This window comes from Rhinatrema bivittatum, chromosome 4 (assembly GCF_901001135.1).
Source record: "Rhinatrema bivittatum chromosome 4, aRhiBiv1.1, whole genome shotgun sequence".
Taxonomy (NCBI): domain Eukaryota; kingdom Metazoa; phylum Chordata; class Amphibia; order Gymnophiona; family Rhinatrematidae; genus Rhinatrema; species Rhinatrema bivittatum.
Genome location: NC_042618.1, coordinates 7156125 through 7169350, shown reverse-complemented (window position 1 = coordinate 7169350; position 13226 = coordinate 7156125). Strand labels below are relative to the sequence as shown.

The 13226-nt window shown below is 45.3% G+C and overlaps 1 protein-coding gene across 2 annotated transcripts in view; it reads left to right on the top strand.

Moving 5' to 3' along the window:
• The window catches only part of LOC115089621 (phospholipase B1, membrane-associated-like), a 421390-nt gene that overhangs the window by 171337 nt on the left and 236827 nt on the right, over positions 1-13226 (top strand). For both annotated transcript variants that reach the window (XM_029597711.1, XM_029597710.1), the window contains exon 5: positions 12814-12872. In XM_029597711.1, coding sequence (XP_029453571.1) covers positions 12814-12872 — 59 coding nt within the window. The remainder of the gene's footprint in view (positions 1-12813; positions 12873-13226) is intronic.

Genomic DNA, 13226 nt, shown 5'->3' with positions numbered 1-13226 from the left:
TCTCCTCCCGATGACAAAGTAAGCGGGGAGAGCACCGGAGCCATCAGTGACCCAGGGTCCATCGTTAGAAAAGCGGCAATGAGCGCTACCATCCTGGAGAACAGTGGTGCTAATGCTGCCGGAATTGGGTCGGTGGTCGGTTCCACAATCAGTACCGGTGTCGGTGCCGGAGGAACCTGGAGTTGTTGCATCGCCTTGTCGATGGCCTCCTGAACCATCCGGTTCAGTTCTTCTCGGAGACTTGGAGCAAGCAGCCCCGGCTCCGGATCAGAAGAAGGAGGCAAAGGCATAGCCAGAGGGACCACCATTAAAGGTGGAGTCGCGGCTCCTGTCGGGTGAGGGTTGCCTCGGTGACCCGGTCGCCGAAAAGGTCGGTGCCTTTTCTGGACGGGATTTCTTCGATGGCGGCTCAAACGATGGCTAGGTTGATGATTTCGCTCCCTCGATGGTGCAAGACTTTCGATGGCAATGGCGATGTTTCTCTCAACGATGCCCTCGGTCCTGAGGGGGAGTAGACTGTGTCAAAGGCCAAGATGTCGTCGATCCTGGACCGTCACCGGCCAGTGGTCGATACTGGCGTGAAGTTGACGGTGCCGGTTCTGATGACGTCGATGCAATGGACAGAGTCGGGGTTTGAGCGCAGAAGAGAAGTTCCATCTTCTCCATTCTGGCCTTGTGACCTTTTGGTGTCATTAAGGCACATTTGGTGCAGGTCAGGACAACGTGCTCACGTCCGAGACACATTACACAGACTTTGTGGGGGTCTGTGATGGACATGGTGTAATTACAATCTGGGCACCAACGGAACCCCAATGCCATGGCCATGAAAAAATTGAGCCTCGGTACCATCGACGGCCAGTAGGCCACGAGGGCCAAACTCGACGGTAATCGACGGAAAATGGGTAAAAACTTACCGGAGTACAGCAGCTTGCAAAAGTTAAAGGAGGGACCCCTGTGAGGTAAATTAATTTCTAGTAATTCCATGAGGAAAATTCCTGTCAGGAATCTCTGCAGAGCTCCTTAACCGCGTGGCTACTACTGCACGGAAAAAAGAAGACTGAAGGGGGACCCCTGCTGGCTGCAGGGTTAATGCCATGCTGGGCATGCCCAGTAGGTGCCAGTCAAAGTTCTAGACACTTTTACAAAAGTGTTCTGTGATTGGGCTCCATCCTGTGATGTCACCCATATGTGAGGACTACCATCCTGCTTGTCCTGTGAGAAAACACTTGACAGGGAGCACATATAAATTAAGTACATTGGGGTTTTAAACAAAACTTCAGAAAATGGTGCGGAAAACTGGACCAATCAGGATAACAGAAACACGGGGCCAATCAAAATACAGGCAGTCAAAAGACAATCAAAATTAGGTAAAAAGACTCTATTCCAGTTCTCTATTCAGACCATTAGGTGAAAGTGTGTCTAAGGTATAGATCCACCTCTGTTCTTTGCAGATTAAGTACTCAGAATAATTCCCCCCACGAATAGGGCGAGTCACTATTTCCAAAACGAAGGAAAACAAGTCAGAAAGCGTGTGTGAAAACTCTATCCAATGCTCGACCTGTGGAGTATTATCATGGAGATTCCTGATATTAGATCGTGGTATATGATTCTGGTTTTAATCATAATGGACATTTTTCCCACATAGAGCTTAGGACATGGACATCGAATCACATAAACCACTAGGGATGTGAATCGTTTTTTGACGATTTAAAATATCGTCCGATATATTTTAAATCGTCAAAAATCGTTAGGGCCACGATACAATACCAATTCCCCCGATTTATCGTTAAAAAATCGTAAATCGGGGGAAGGGGGAGGGCAGGAAAACCGGCACACTAAAACCCCCTAAAACCCACCCCCGACCCTTTAAATTAAATCCCCCACCCTCCCGAACCCCCCCCCAAATGCTTTAAATTACCTGGGGATCCAGCGGTGGTCCAGAACGGCGGCGGTCCGGAACGGCCCCCTCAATTGAATCCTGTTGTCTTCAGCCGGCGCCATTTTGCAAAATGGCTGCCGCAAAATGGCGGCGGCCATAGACAAAAACGATTCGACGCAGGAGGTCGTTCCGGACCCCCGCTGGACTTTTGGCAAGTCTTGTGGGGGTCAGGAGGCCCCCCCAAGCTGGCCAAAAGTTCCTGGGAGTCCAGCGGGGTTCAGGAAGCGTTCCGGACCCCCGCTGAACGACCTCCTGCAGTCGATCTCCTGCCGGCGCCATTTTCCATACGGAAAACGATTCGCGGCAAGAAATCGCTTCCTGAACCCCGCTGGACTCCCAGGAACTTTTGGCCAGCTTGGTGGGGCCTCCTGACCCCCACAAGACTTGCCAAAAGTCCAGCGGGGGTCCGGAACGACCTCCTGCGTCGAATCGTTTTTGTCTATGGCCGCCGCCATTTTGCGGCGGCCATTTTGCAAAATGGCGCCGGCTGAAGACAACAGGATTCAATTGAGGGGGCCGTTCCGGACCGCCGCCGTTCTGGACCACCGCTGGATCCCCAGGTTATTTAAAGCATTTGGGGGGGGGGTTCGGGAGGCTGGGGGATTTAATTTAAAGGGTCGGGGGTGGGTTTTAGGGGGTTTTAGTGTGTCGGCTCACGATTTTAACGATTTTCACGATAGTTTACACACCCAAACGGCAACAATACGATTCCCTCCCCCTCCCAGCCGAAATCGATCGTTAAGACGATCGAGGACACGATTCACATCTCTATAAACCACCCCCTCTGAATTACAGTCTGAAAATCCCCGTAGAGTGTAAGTTTTCTTTGACGTCGGATGGTCAAAACTGGATATAGTGTCTGTAAAGGGACACACTGAGCAGTGTCCACAGGGCTTATGCTGACCACTGGTTAAATGGTGTGAATCTGTTATGCAAAATTCTGAATGGGTTAATCTATCCCACAAGTTATTCCCTCTGCAATAAGTGAACCGTAAAGAGCCCTGAAAAACATTGTGAATCCCAATGCTTCCGGATAATATTTGTCACAGACCTATTAAGGGTAGGGAAGGGTAGTATACAATTAACCATGACCTCAGAGGATCGGTGTTGTGGTAAAAATAATAAATCTCTATTAACATGCAGTGCTCGCTTGAAGGCCCTTTTCAATGGCTTATTTGGGTACGCCCTCTTGCTGAACCGAGATGTCATCTCCTTAGCTCTGGATATAAATTCATGGCAATATTAAGTCGGAGGCCCCAAAAGTAAAAAAAAAAAAGAGTAAAAATTAAAAAAAAAAAAATTAAAAATCGGCCTGCAGCCGAACGCTCAATTATGATGGCAGCCGTTTTCCGAAGCTTGGCTGTCAGCGGGTTTGAGAACAGACGCCGGCAAAATTGAGCGTCGGCTGTCAAACCTGCTGAAAGCCGCCGCTCCTGTCAAAAAGGAGGTGCTAGGGACGCGCTAGTGTCTCTAGCACCTTCTTTTACCATGGGCCCTAATTTGCATCGGCCACCCTCCTGAATTGCACACCCAGGAGAGTGGCCTGTGTGCTCGCCCGCTCTCCCGCAAATTTTCTGAATCGGCCTGTCAGACATAGTTTCACCTAATGGTTTGAATAAAGAACTAGAATGCAGTCTTTTTACCTAATTTAGATTGGCCCCGTGTTTCTGTTATCCTGATTGGTCCAGTTTTTCACGCCATTTTCTGAAATTGTTTTTAAAACCCCAATGTACTTCATTTGTATGCGCTCCCTGTCAAGTGTTTTCATCTAAAATTATGGTATGTTTTGTGGTTATTTAATGTTGTTACATTATATTATATTGTATGTCGGTCTGTAACCCTGTCTTACATAGTCCATCTTTGATATGTTTATTTTTCAGACCATTTCTAAAATTACTGTCCCTCCCGACGCAGCCTCGGTGAAACACGGGTCCGTGTCAGGGGACCCTGTAAAAGCACATTTATTTAAAACAGTGGAGTTGCCGTTTTGGATTAATAAAATTCTTTGTGAAGAAGTATATGGACTATGGAATATTTTCTGCACTTGTCCTGCTTTAATTAATGGAAACAGCAGCATGGATTTAGCCAAGGGAAGACTTGTTTCACAAATCTCTTACATTTTTTTGAAGGGATGAATAAACATGTGAACAAAGGTGAACTGGTAGATGTGGTGTATTTGGATTTTCAGAAGGCGTTGAAAAAGTCCCTCATGAGAGGCTTCAAAGAAAAATAAAAAGTCATGGGACAGCAGGTGATGTCCTTTCGTTGATCATAAACTGGTTAAAAGACAGGAAACAGAGAGTAGGATTAAATGGTCTATTTTCTCAGTGGAAAAGGGTAAACAGTGGAGTGCCTCAGGGATCTGCACTTGGACTGGTGCTTTTCAATTTATTTATAAATGATCTGGAAAGAAATATGATGAGTGAGGTTATCAAATTTGCAGATGATACAAAATTATTCAGAGTAGTTAAATCACAAGCTGATTGTTATAAATTGCAGGAGGACCTTGCGATACTGGAAGATTAGGCATCCAAATGGCAGATTAAATTTAATGTGGACAATTGCAAGGTATTGCATATAGGGAAAAATAACCCTTGCTGTGGTTACACGTTAGGTTCTATCTTAGACATTACCACCCAGGCTTCACAATGGATAATACATCAGTGTGCTGTGGTGGTCAAAAAAGCAAACAGAATGTTAGGAATTATTAGGAAGGGAATTTCAAATAAAACAGAGGATGTCATAATGACTCTGCATTGCACTGTGGTGAGACCGCACCTTGAATACTGTGTGCAATTCTGGTTGCCACATCTCAAAAAATATATGGTTGCACTGGTGCCGCGATGGAGTTCTCCCGCAGCACCATGGCTACAGACCCACATTGACTTCATGGTAGTGAAACCCAGCGTGCGGCTGTTCTTGCACGATAATTGGAAGGTTTGGTCCACCTGACGCAGCCCTGATGTGAAACACGGCTTTGTCGGGGTCCTTGTTTTTCACATTACACTTTGATGTTTTGCCTTGAAACATACATCAAACTATATAAAGGCCACTGGTCTACCATTTATCAACAATCACAATGTAGAACCACATCTATAGATCACTATTAAATTATCTGTGTATTTGTAGGACCTCTGATCTACATGAGTGTGTTAGGCATACAAACTCATTTGTAGTGTGCAGGTCCAAATTACTTTATTAATCACAAAGTCTTTTGAAATTTTTGTAGAAAAATGTTTTGGATATTATTTTTTTAAAAACATTGCAAGACCCCCACTGCTAATGATCATTCTGTGCATCACAGTCGCACCAGCCTTTGGAACCAAATCAAACTTCCAAAATAGAAAACCGCTTTCCAACTCTTTAAATTCCAACTCTTTTAAATTGAATGACTGTCAGTCAAAAGAAGGACGACCTGTTAGAAGACTGACGCTGACAATTTTGCATGCCGGAATTGCGTATTTAAACCGGAAGAGCCGGCATGTTCTTTAGATGGAATGGTGGTCGGAGATGCCGACTGCAGACAAAACGGAAGAAAATGAAATTGAACCATGATAAAGATATCATTGGAGACCCTTAATTTGTCTGGACTAATTGTTACCCCTGAAGCAGGACCAGGACAGTCCGAAACACGGCCGTGTCGGGACGCTTGAAAGATGAGTATACTCTTTTAACAGCCAATCATTTAGAACAATTTAAAGAGTTGGAAAGAGGTTTTCTATTTTGGAAGTTTGATTTGGTTCCAAAGGTTTGTGCGACTGTGATGCACAGAATGATCATTAGCAGTGGGGGTCTTGCAATGTTTTTAAAAAAATAATATCAAAAAAAATTTTCAACAAAAATTTCAAAAGACTTTGTGATTAATAAAGTAATTTGGACCTGCACACTACAAATGAGTTTGTATGCCTAACACACTCATGTAGATCAGAGGTCCTACAAATACACAGATAATTTAATAGTGATCAATAGATGTGGTTCTACATTGTGATTGTTGATAAATGGTAGACCAGTGGCCTTTATATAGTTTGATGTGTGTTTTACAACTTTGGGGGCTCTGGAATAAAAGTGTTTTGGGCATATTGTGTGTGATTGCCTTGAAACATACCACTAATGTGTGTGTATATATAATTAAAAAAAATTTTGTTAACGTATATTGACCAGTATATTGTTTGCCACACATTTCTGTTGTATTTTCTCTATATGTGTCAGCTGTGTACGCCGCCTCTCCTTTGTGTGTTTGAACATAAATATGAGACATCTCTTTTAAGACAAGAAAGAATTCTAAAAGGTCTAGATTTGTGCTTAACATGATCCCAACATAGCATTCAATACCCCAAATGAAGGGAATTAACTCACCCATGATGGAACACCACAGCCATACAAAAAGAGTCAAGCGTTCAGATGAGCACAAAAGGCAAGCTGCTTGTGCGTGATCCTTTGGTGCGCTACAAGACACGCGCAGGGCCTATAGCATCAGTGCCTATCCATTCTACCCGTCACCCCAGGTGCTGTTAGCAAGGGGTGGGCTTAAGTCCCACAGGGTAAAGGGAGGGAGGAATTCTAGCTTGGTAGGCAGGCAGGCAATTCTCCGAGGTGGACAGGAATTAGGAGGTACAGCATCAGATGATACATCACTGAAGCAGACTCTTAGATGTTTTCAGTGCCTTTCCCCTTGTATCTGGTTGTCCGGATGATGTCAGAAAGGGACAATCTTTTATTTGTACAATGCAGTTAAAGACTGCATTGTACAAATCAGCTCTTCTTGTTTTACCTTTCATTGATTAAAATGCTGGAAATTCTTCAGTGATATCAAATTTGCAGTTAATTCCTTTGACTGTGTATGTAACACCACCCTCCCCCCCCCCCCCCCCAAACCCACCCCACTCACCAAACCCATCCTGAGTTGAATGTGCCCATCTTTAATGGCACTTATATAGAGAGTCCTAGTCACCCTATTAGAGTGTTTCCCCTCACCCTTTCTCTCTGCTGTGCGATTAAAAACTATTTTAGCACCAGTAACACAAAGAAAAAAGATTCTGCCCTAATGCATTTTGCTGAATGACCCAGCAAGTTTGTAACATTGGCACTTAATGTCTGGAATCAGCAAGTACCATGTTGTATGGACTGATGCTTATTATCCTGATTTCAAAAAATTCTGCAATCTAATTGGCCAACCAGATTCAAGTCTGCTCATATGATCACACTGCAGGGTACCGGGAGACCTTCATATGCAAAGTGGCTTGGGAACCAGCCAATGAGAAGGCAGATTGAACTACCCCACTTCATAGAAAATAGAAAAATGTTCTAACAAAGAAAACAAAATGAGCACAAAGAATTATTTCAATAAATTACAAGTGTGACAGCGGTCCAATAGGAATAAAAGCTTTTTGTACTGCAGTAAAAGTTCCCCTGTAAAATCATGAAAGGAAATTGCAATAAAACAATTTTTTTATTTTTGGCTGAAAATATTTGGCATTTTCACTTATTCTTCTTCCTTCCGCTCTGTCAGAACATTCAAGGAACTCTAAGGAGGCCAAAAAGGGAGTGGAGTGTCTAAGAAGGCCCTACCTGTTGTGAATCTGCTCCCTTCCGCGGACAGATCCCCTACCTGGTTTCCCCGACAGGACACTGCCGATTCCACTTGCCATGGCCCAGAGGCCGTGGTCGCCGTCCCTCCTCTACGGGACGCCGCCTACGCCATCTTCTTGCGGCCTGCTCCGCCGCCGACGCTGCCGCTCCTCCACGGCAGGGAGCCGCTCCCAGGGTCATCGCTGGGCAGGGAGGCTGACTTGCTTCTGCCTGCCTCCCCGACGCTCCTCTTCGCGGCCTATGGCCGCCCCGAGGCTGGCCCCTGTGGCAGGGAGCTATTGTCAGCCTGCCCTCGCGGCCTGGAGCCGCCCTAGATCAGCCTGCGCGACTGGGAACCGCGACGCCACCTTCGGGGTCCTCGTTCGGCAGCCTGAGGCTGTCCCGGGACCTGCCTGCTCTTTCTCTCAGTCTCCGCAGCAAGTGCAGGAGAGCGCCGCTGTCCGTGGTCCTGCTTCTTCTCTTTAGCCTTCCCTTAGGCGCCGGCAAGCGCCTCTTCACTGTATTTAAAGGGCCAGCCACAGGAAGTGTTGCTGGCTCCACCTCATGATGACTTCCTGCTCCAGCCCTATAAAAGGGATTCTTCGTCAGTCTCTTGTTGCTTTTAGATTGAGCCTCACAGTTGTTTGTGCTCTTTTGGTGATACAGGTCCTCCATGGTCCCCTGCTTTGATGGCTTTGTTTTCAGTGTCTCCTTGTTCCTAGACCTGGTGTTGTTTGAGTCCAGATGTCTGTGTCTTCTGCTGTTTCCATGTTCCAGTCATTCATCATCCTGATCTTCAGTGTCTTCAGGTTCCTGACATCTCCTGCCCCTGTCTTCAGATGTCTTCAAGGTCCTGGTACCTGATGTTCTATGTCTTCATATTCCAGAGGCCCCTCGTCCAGGCTTCTTCACACCTCAGCTTTCCTGATGTTCCAGCCTTTCCGGTTGTCTTGTCCCTGTGCTCTTGAGCCTTCTGTCCTGCCAGCCGTAAGATCTCCAGGTGACGCTTCTTCGTCTTTGGAGATGCCGGCAGGGGACTCAGATCCCTGTGCTCCTGAGCTTCATGACCTGCCAGCCTTTGTAGCACTCTGGATGACATCTGGCTCCGTTGTTGAAGTTCTGCCTTGGCTGTATTCCTCCCTGCACTTGTTCCGCTCCCAGCGTGGTCCGTGACCAGCCTCCTCGCCCTGTGTAGGGCATGCAGTGGGACAGGGTGTCCCGCGACCAGCCCATTGGGTGCGCCCGTGAAGGTGGGTTGAGTAGGGTGCCCTGAGAGACAGTGCCAATGTCTACCTCCCCAGCTCCTCATCTTGTTTGGGATGCCGCTGCATCAAGCCCTTGCCTGTGATCTCTTCGACTGTGATGTCTTCGCATCAGTCATAGTCTCAAGTCTTCTACGTTCCAAGGACTCCGTCTGCCCTAGTCTTCGTTCTGGCCTGCCACCCCTTGCCGTACCCAGCGGCAGGTCTGAAAGGGCTTGGAACAGTTGGAGGACCGTTCATCAATCAACATTGCGTTGGTTGTCCGGGGTGTGCAGGTCCGGTTGAGGGTCAGACCTTGTGCCCAGTCCTTATGTCCTGCCATGTACCAATGCTCGCATCAGCTCACCTCCCACGGTCTGGCTTGGGGCTCCTCCCTGGGTCAAGCCATTGCCCAAGGGCTCACAACCCTGTTTAGAAATGACCGCGCCTCTGCCTCGGCACGTGACGGCCGACGGAGGTCGCGCTCATAACACCTATCTACTATGGGTTTTGATTATCTTAAGTGTCTAGTGAATATGTTGATTTTTCCTGGTGACTATTTTTTAAATTTCGACTAGTATTTAGCTCAAAACAGAATACCTCACCAATATTTTCCTACTTCATGCCAGAGACTTAGGTAGAAATACATTTTTTAGGGGCCCAAGTTTAATATGGGTGGCCACTATGACCAGCCCCCTTGCTATGTCCCTATTCCGATCCATTAGAGGCTACAACATTTTTTAATTTCTGACAACACTCTATCCCTTTCCTCTTCAGTCTCCCTGCGCTGTTTCTCCATCACCCTTTTCCTCTGTGATTAAGGTGGCTGGCTACCTTATACAATGCTAAATTTCTCTGGATGCTGAAGAACAATTATGTAAATGGGCTTCTAGCCTTCCACCTAGCCCAGGCATTCCTGAATTTTCAAGGGGCTGAGAGGAAATAATTACCTGAGACCTACACCAGACATCTTAACCACACTATCCAAGCTCCGACTGAGACCTACACCCGACATCTCAACCACACTATTAAAAATGGTTTTAAATAACAAACTTTGTCATTCGCTGCCATCACCTTCACATTATTAACACTATCATTTACTATACAAATCACATTTAATCAGACTCTATCTTGTAACCTTGTAAATAAGTTGCTGCAAGTTAAATCCCCCCTCTTCTGCTCCAACTCCCAGTTATTTATTTCCCTGTTTTATTGTAACTGTCACTCTCCTTACAATGCTCTTGTTACAGTTGTTTGAGTTATCTCTTATCTTGCACACTTTGTTAAATGTAAACCGGTTTGATGTGATCCATGTCATGAAAGCCGGTATAGTAAAAATAATAAATAAATAATAAATAACCTGCCAAAAGTAAAGAGCAAATGTTTAATGGCCTCATACACTTACATGTCTAACCCAGGGGCATTGGTATGTCACCTTCAAGTTATCCCTCTTAAGAGCAGGGGATCATGGACTGGCAGTGATTCCACTGCCTCCAGGCCCTCTAACTGATGCACCTTTAAGGACTGACTCAGATGGGACATGACCCTGCTGCCAAAACTGAGGGGCACAGGATCCCCCAGAGGCCCAGCTGTGGCTACACCCCTGCTTTAGGAAAAAAAATAATTTTGGTTGACTTGAGTGCAATATGAGAAGGAGTTAATGCATTCTCAAAGCCTTCAATTCTAGCCGAAATCCTGAGCTGAGCCAGGCTTTCTTAATGAGGACCTTGACTCAAGTCTCAACTCAGCTATAATCCCAACTCTGTCCAAGAGTTTTCTGGCTAACAAAGACATATAAAAGCTGTTACCCTTCCTGTGTTTATAACTTTCAAAACTGCTCACATGCACCCATATGCACATTTATATGAGCACACATTTTTTTACTATTCCTTTTTATAACTTGCGCGCATGATAAGCGCAACTTATAAAATATGAGTACATGTGTGCACAAGTGCTTGCTGTTCAATGTAAACCGAACTGATTTGTAACCCCTTACAAGAATTTCGGTATATAAAAACTGTTAAATAAATAAATAAATAAATAAGTGCTTGCGTATGAAAAAACCATGAGCCATGCAAGTCTGGTTAAATACCAATTTATCCGGCTAAGTAACTGCAATGGAGCTGAATAATTCCAAAAAGTGCTACTTAGACGGACAAGTAGCACTTTTCAGATTTATACAGATTGATACAGCTAAGAAGGCCTGCTGCTACCGAGTTGGATAAATTGGAATATAGCCGGATAAGTGCCACTACTTATCCGGTTAAGTTCAAATGTATCCATCTTATTAGCAGCAAAGGTGCTACTTAGCCAGAAAAGTCGTAATTTAGCTAAGTGTGCGCAAGTGATACACCTGCGTATATGAACTTTGAATTTTAAATGGATACACGAATAGATTGTATGCATGTTATTTAGGTACATTTACTCTCTTAAACTGGCTTTAAGGCAGGGGATTTTATAACGTGTATGGAAATTAAACTACCAGTTTTATTAATTAGTCTACCAGTTCACCCAGTCCATCTACAGCTTGTAAATGCTCTTCTGGCTCTTCAGCCTGAAGTCCCTCCATTTCACCCAGATCCCCTCATCCAGCCATTGTTTCACTTTTGAAATGTTTACGATCTCTTACACCAGATATTGAGCAAGAGTAAATATACGCGAGTAAAAGACGTACGGCGTCACTTTGTTAGATTTTAAAATAGCAGCTTATGCGAGTAAATGTTGATCCTGTGCCAGAACAACCCTGTCCCATCCCTTTTTTTACATATACACATTTACTCACACACCCAGACTGCATGTATTTTGCACTTTTTAAAATACCATATACTTGAGTATATGCCTTTTTTATGCATACACATGCAGTTTTTTATGCATGCATCATTTGAAAATTCATCTCAAAGAATATAATTGGCTTTAAGGCAGGGGATTTTATAACATGTGCATGACAATTAAACTACTTAGACTTCAGGCTGAAGAGCCAGAAGAGTATTTACAAGCTGTAGATGTGTGTTAAAATCCCCTGCCTTAAAGCCAATTTAAGAGTAAATGTACCTATTAATTTATTAATGACATGTTTTATGTTCAAATAGTTGTCCTTTAATATCATTATTTATGTTTTATCTTGTATCTACTTTTGTCATATTGTTTTTAGTTTAATTCATTATGGGGCAGATTTTAAATACTTGCGCGAGCGCGTACTTTTGTTCGCGCAGCAGGCGCGAACAAAAGTACGCTGGATTTTATAAGATACGCGTGTAGCTTATAAAATCCGGGGTCGGCGCGCGCAAGGGGGTGCACATTTGTGTACCTGAACGCGCTGCCTGTTCCCTCCGAGGCCGCTCCGATTTCGGAGCGGCCTCGGAGGGAACTTTCCTTCGCCCTCCCCCCGGCCCTATCTAAACCCCCCCTTTACCTTTGCATGCGTCGGCCGGCTGCCCCGCTCCGTGGTCCGGTCCCGGGGGCTGTTCCGGAGGCCGCGGCCACGCCCCTGGAACACCCCCGGGCCGAAACCACGCCCACGTTGCCACCCCGAAATGCCGCACCCCGCCCCCTAAACGCCGCGTCATCCCGCCACGCTCCCGACAGGAAGCCCCGGGACTTACGCGCACCGGCGGCCTATGCAAAATACGCGCGCAGGGGTTTTAAAATCCGCCCCTATGTGTGTATAATTGTGAACCGCCTAGATGGATTGTTACTAATTTTATTAGCAGTATATAAAAACTTTTAAATACAAAAATAAAAAATTTTAAAATAATAGCAGATAAAGGCCCTTCTACTCGGTCCAGTGTCCCTTCCTACTACAGTACCGTGGACTTTATTTAATCTCCAGCTTTACCTTCAGCTCCCCATTACAAAGGATCCTCTGTGCTCCTCCCATTGTTCCCTAAATTCTGTTAGGGCCCCCACACCCACCACCTCCATTGGGAACCTATGCCATTTCCTTATCTAGGAGGAAATGTTATTCCCACTGAACAAGGTTAAAATAATTACTACTTGGACCTCAGCAGGACTTCTACAAGGAACATGCACCCAGCTTTGTTCTTCTTCTCTCCCTCTCTCTTTCAGCACACCAAATAAAACCTGCAGATGTGAAGATAATTGCAGCTCTTGGAGGCTCTCTTATAGTAAGTCCTAGATTATTCCTAGTATCCTTCTTATGCTAACCTCTTCCCAGCACAGGGTCTCACAAGCCTGTAATGCCATTCTTCTTACATAGTGATGTCTTGCATATCACCATCTGAAGCAGGATTTATTAACACAGAATCTTCAGAGGGATAGCCATGTTAGTCTGGTGTAGAAAAAATGTCAGGAGCCGAGTGGCACCTTATAGACTCACCAATTCATGCATCTGATGAAGTGGAGTCTGTCCTCAAAAGCTCATACTTCAATAAATTAGTCCATAAAGTGACACTAGATGCCTGTCATTTTTTTATTAACATAGAACAATACCAATAGGCATGATTTAAAGAGAGCTCTCA